This window comes from Etheostoma cragini, chromosome 5 (genome assembly GCF_013103735.1).
Source record: "Etheostoma cragini isolate CJK2018 chromosome 5, CSU_Ecrag_1.0, whole genome shotgun sequence".
NCBI lineage: Eukaryota > Metazoa > Chordata > Actinopteri > Perciformes > Percidae > Etheostoma > Etheostoma cragini.
In genome coordinates this window covers 30,826,830-30,832,832 of record NC_048411.1, presented here as the reverse complement: position 1 = coordinate 30,832,832, position 6,003 = coordinate 30,826,830, and the positions used below count along the sequence as shown (strand labels likewise).

Sequence of the window (6,003 nt, the reverse complement as noted above, 5' to 3'; positions counted from 1 at the left end):
AGGAGGACTTGCTGTTAAACCTTTGAGTGGATCTGGTGTCGGACAAGAAGAAGAAAAAACAACAACATCTGGTAATTTATTTACGACACTAACACCGAGTACAGCGGACACATCATCGGCACACCGCGGGTCCATTTACACACATCAGGTCGTTAAGAGCCTTCATGGAGACAGTGTGCTATCAATATCTTACACAACAGGCAGGCAAGTGCTCAACAAATACCCCAAAACATATATCCATTACAAATAAACAAAGGATGCAAGCTCATGTACGGTTTAGCATTTGGATTGTTACAGGTGCAAAACAAAAAAAGTGTCAAAACGGGGTCGCGTAGCACCGAGTGCAGAGAGGCAAAACTCCCATTTAGCTTCTTTTTCCGAGCGTCTGTCTGCGTCCTGAACGATACACACCGGGTGATCGGAAGATTGGTGCCCTGACAACCTTTTAAAGGGCAACTTTGGTTGTTTTTTTAACCTGGACTGTATCGTGTGACGTTGATCGGTCAGTCAGCGTCCACTTAAAGTTGTGTTGTTGCTGCTGACAGACTCAGATTATTATTCTTAGTGTGTGACGACATTATGAAAGGATCCCTACAGAGATAGACCTTTTAGTTAAAGAGGAAGATCCTTTTAGTTTAACATGAAACAGAAATCACCATCACCAAACCAACCAGACTCCATGTAAATAATAACTACTTTTAGTGTGTATAGAGCAGCATATCTCCACCAGACTCCATGTAAATAATCACTACTTTTAGTGTGTATAGAGCAGCATATCTCCACCAGACTCCATGTAAATAATCACTACTTTTAGCGTGTATAGAGCAGTATATCTCCACCAGACTCCATGTAAATAATCACTACTTTTAGCGTGTATAGAGCAGTATATCTCCACATGTAAATGGGTGAATTAAGAGTTTATTCCAACCAGACCAGAGTGGTGACTGTTGGAACAGTTGAAAGATGAACCAAGACGGCTTTTGGTAGTTTTATTTAGTTTCTGTCCACTTTGAATGAAGTGTGTTTTACAATGATAAAAGTAGTGATTATTTACATGGAGTCTGGTGGAGATATGCTGCTCTATACACGCTAAAAGTAGTGATTATTTACATGGAGTCTGGTGGGTTTGGTGATGGTGATTACTGTTTCATGTTAAACTAAAAGGATCTTCCTCTTTAACTAAAAGGTCTATCTCTGTAGGGATCCTTTCATAATGTTGTCACACACTAAGAATAATAATCTGAGTCTGTCAGCAGCAACAACACAACTTCTAGTGGATGCTGACTGATGTTGAACATCTGTCCTGTAGGGTTACATCACAGTTCCAGCGTTCTCGCTCAATCCTGGACCAGTTTCAAAGATTCATTTTGTTCACTTAGACCCTAAAACATAGGACAACAGGGTCCAGGTTCAAAATAACCAAAGATACCCTTTTAATAAACATGAGACAAAAACAAAATGGTACGTGCCACCCCGTATTCAGGGCGGCGTTGTATGAGTGGTTTAACCCTAAGATGCCCTTTCTCTTCCTCTCAGTGCAATCAGCTCTTTCTAAATGACTTAAAGTGATAAAATATATACATACGTTTTAAAAAATGAGGAAAATACAAACTTTAAAACACAAAAGGAAGAACAAAGTTAATTAATCTGCTGATTTTTGTAAGGTAACAGCAATCTTACAGCGCCGTTACAACGCTTACACGCACGCAATATTACAGTTTTTCACTTAAAAAAACACTAAAAAAACAGTATTACGACTGAGCTGTTAACAGAAATTGGCATTCCTCTTTCTTAATTTATTTTTAAATTATTTTTCTTGGATCCGATTTCTCTATTTATTTGTTTATTAATTTTTATTGTTATTTGTTTTACCTATTTTTTAATTTATTTATTTTTTAATTATTTTTTTTAATTCCATTTCTCTATTTATTTGTTCCTTAAATCATTTATTTATTCTTAGTATTGTAATCTGTTTAAACTATTTTTTTATGGATTCTATTTCTCTATTTATTAGTATTGTTATTTCTTTTAACTATTTTTTATTATTATATTTATTTATTTATTGGACCCTATTTCTCTATTTATTTGTTTATTAATTAATTTATCCTTAGTATTGCTATTTGTTTACCTATTTTTGTTTTATTAATTTATTATTAATTACCTAAATGTAATCATCCTCTGGCTCTCTTCCTCTATCAACCCATTATTTTTGGGCGCGGAAGCGAAGTTTCTGCCGAATCTGGCGATATCTAAACCACATTTCTGTGCTGTACTATCGCCGATAAATTTATAAAATCATCCTTGAGAGGGTGAAAAAAAAACAAAAAAAACAACAGCAACAGAAAAGCTGCTTAAATTCACTTGATCCTTCAGTGACAATGGACCATGGCAGGAAACAGGAAACAGGAAACAGGAAATGGAACAACGCTCGTTGTGAGTGTGCATGGAGTGACGGAGCGGTAGTGAGGAAGAAGAATGGATAGAGTGAGTGTGTGGGGGGTGCAGATGTGACCAGATGGGACCAGATGGGACCAGATGTGAGGACAGCCGGTCTCTGGTCCCGCGTGGCCCTGCAGCCCCGGCCCGGCGGAGCAGGGGACTCATCCCAGGCTGGTGATGTTGGCCTTCCCCCCCGGCGGGGCCACGATGCGCTGGGTGTTGCGACGAGGAACGTTGTCGTCAATCTGAGCCCCTAAAATAAAAAATAAAAGAAATCTCACAACGTAAATCAAATGTCTCGTTGTGCCAGGAATGAAAAGACAATTAGATCAGAGATTACATGATACTTTATTATCACACAGGAGGGAAATTCCCTTATTACAGCAGCGGCTTTCTACAGTAAAAAGCAAAAAAACAAACAAGGAAACAACAGACAAACTACAGACTATGTGCAAAAAGTACTGAATGCATGTAAAGTTGCATTAAATAAAAAGTATTGCAGTGTAAGTAAGTGAGTGAAGTTAAAATTGAATTAAATATGTAATTAAATAATATAGCAAAAGTAAGTAACATCATGTAAATGATGTTGAAGTGTGACCATAATATACATAATATTGAAAAACTAGTTAATACAATATTAATACAGATAATAAAGATGTGCATAGAGTGTGTGACGGGTAATTGAAAAACAGGAAAAGAAACCACATGATGAGGTGGTGCAGGTTTTGTAGAGTCTGAATGTCTTGTTGTGCCAGGAATGAAAAGATAACTTCAGTATTTATCAACCTGGACTCTATTTTCCTGTGTTTTGTGTTTAAGTGACTGATAAAGTGACAATCTTTGATACTGGTCCAGTAGTAAGCAACACAAGCTGCAATGTAACGTTGATGGACAATTGCGTCAGCAGTCAGCGTGCACTAAAAGTTGTGTTGTTGCCGCTGACAGACTCAGATTATTATTCTAAGTGTGTGACAACATTATGGGATGGATCCCTACAGAGATAGAGCTTTTAGTTAAAGAGTAAGATCCTTTTAGTTTAACATAAACAGAAATCACCATCACCAAACCCACCAGACTCCATGTAAATAATCACTACTTTAAGCATGTATAGAGCAGCATATCTCCACCAGACTCCATGTACATAATCACTACTTTTAGCATGTATAGAGCAGCATATCTCCACCAGACTCCATGTAAATAATCACTACTTTTAGCGTGTATAGAGCAGCATATCTCCACCAGACTCCATGTAAATAATCACTACTTTTAGCGTGTTTAGAGCAGCATTATTTACATGGAGTCTGGTGGAGATATGCTGCTCTATACACACTAAAAGTAGTGATTATTTACATGGAGTCTGGTGGGTTTGGTGATGGTGATGGCGGGGCTGTTTCATGTTAAACTAAAAGGATCTTCCTCTTTAACTAAAAGTTCTATCTCTGTAGGGATCCATTCATAACGTTGTCAGTCACTTAGAATAATAATCTGAGTCTGTCAGCAACAACAACACAATTTTTAGTGGTCCACCAGTGGACGCTGAACATTACAATGCAGCATGTTTCACTGCCAGGAAGTTGCTCCAATGTTCTGCAACTTCTTTGTCAAAAAGATTGTCATCAGTCACTTGAGAAAAACAAGAAGATGGAAAACAGGGTCCAGGTTTCTCTTTAAATGAGTGCTTCCACTCACCAGACAGACTGAAGCCAGACTGGTGCAGGTTGCGCACCGGCTGATGAGGGACCTGCTGCGGCGGCGGCGGCGGCTGCTTCACGGTAGCCGTCTTCACAGCGGAGACGGTGGACGTCAGCTTGGGAGTCACAGTCAGCTCACACACCGGCCCGTCGTACTGGCCCCGGGGGACGCCTCGCACCTCTGTAAGCTAAACACACACACACACACACCGACCCATCAAACACCACAACGCTGCACTGATGCAACCTGCACAACTTTTCAATCTACATATTTATCATTACTACTTAAGCAGTTGCACATTCTTGTATTCACAACTTGCATATACTCAACTCCGCGCTTGTATTTTATCCTAGTATTTCATTTATATTGTGTGCTGTGTGACTGTTTTTGCTGCTGCAACACTGTAATTTCCCATTTTATTGGGATAAAAATATCCATCTATCAGCTGTGTCAGTAAGGATTTAGTTTCTCTATTACTGGATTTAAAGGACTTCAATTTTTACTCAGGCCGGAAAAACACCTTCTCTTACTTCGCTCCATGGTTTTGGAATAACTTGCAAAACTTGCTAAATCTCAATGATCTAGTCCCATTAAATGACTTTAAGGCCATGTTAAAATGCCACGTGTCATGGGTGAAATTACATTTAAGCATGATTCCATATATCTGTTAATATCCATGTATTGTTGATTTTTCATATCATTATTCACAATGCTTTTCAGAGTGTAGACTTCTGAATCTCTCTCTGTGTGTCCTCCTGGAGGAGAAGACGACTGTTAGTTTCCCTCCAAAAACAAATAAAGTCTGACAGAAACAGTTGTCCAGAGCCTCGGTTATCATTGCAGGTCCCAGATCCCAGATCCCTGGTCCCAGGTCCCAGATCCCTAATCCATGGTCCCAGATCCATGGTCCCAGATCCATGGTCCAGATCCCTGGTCCCAAGTCAATGGTCCCAGATCCCTGGTCCCTAATCCATGGTCCCAGATCCCTGGTCCCTGATCCATGGTCCCAGATCCATGGTCCCAGATCCCTGGTCCCAAGTCAATGGTCCCAGATCCCTGGTCCCAGATCCCTGGTCCCAGATCCCAGATCAGGACTGCAGCCTATCTAAAGAGACAGGTTGTTCTTTTCCAGCTAAGATATAACAACCGGCAGAAGACCTTGTCATTTTATCTTATTTCTAATACCTTAATAATATCTCCAAACAAGGTCTTTTCTTCTCTGGGGGAGGATGATTGATAGATAGATAGATAGATAGATAGATAGATAGATATATATATATATATATATATATATATATATATATATATATATATATATATATATATATAAATATAAGAGGTGACGTCAGGCTACGCCGCGGCAGGTACCTACGTACGTAGCCAGGGCGTAGCTTGAACCCAGGACCATGAGTGGGCCTGTATAGCCCGCGTGGCGCTGGCCCTCACCCTGCTGCGAGCCTTGATCCTCTTGTACACGTGGTCGGAGAAGGGTTTGCGGCTGACGTAGCGGCCGCAGCCCTCCGTGGGGTGGAGGCTGCCCTCCTCCAACACGATCTTGCCCTGGCTGATCACCACCACCGGCCCGCCTCGCACCTCCGTGCCCTCGAAGATGTTGTACTCCACCGCCTGGGGAAGAGAGCCGGATGAATTAAAGAAATATCTTTATTTTGAAGATCTAAAAAAGAATTAGGAACAGAAAAAATTAAACTTCATTCATCAGAATCATTTATTATGACAAATGATTCTGATGAATGAATATTTCAAAAATAAAAACGGACGGTCAACCATGTTTTGAGTGATGGCGTTACATAGTCTGTCCACCAGAGGACGCTCTACAACGTCCCTGTTAGTGATGGTGTTACATAGTCTGTC

The 6,003-nt window shown here is 40.1% G+C and overlaps 1 protein-coding gene across 1 annotated transcript in view; it reads right to left on the bottom strand.

Moving 5' to 3' along the window:
• Window positions 1-1,995: 1,995 nt before the first annotated feature.
• Window positions 1,996-6,003, bottom strand: part of LOC117945075 (dihydropyrimidinase-related protein 2-like) — a 20,735-nt gene continuing 16,727 nt past the window's right edge. Inside the window, exons 10-12 of the mRNA XM_034872329.1 lie at window positions 5,578-5,791; window positions 4,129-4,318; window positions 1,996-2,692 (exon numbers count right to left, since the gene is read on the bottom strand). Of these exons, the coding sequence (XP_034728220.1) occupies window positions 2,601-2,692; window positions 4,129-4,318; window positions 5,578-5,791 (496 nt within the window). The 3' untranslated portion in view covers window positions 1,996-2,600. The remainder of the gene's footprint in view (window positions 2,693-4,128; window positions 4,319-5,577; window positions 5,792-6,003) is intronic.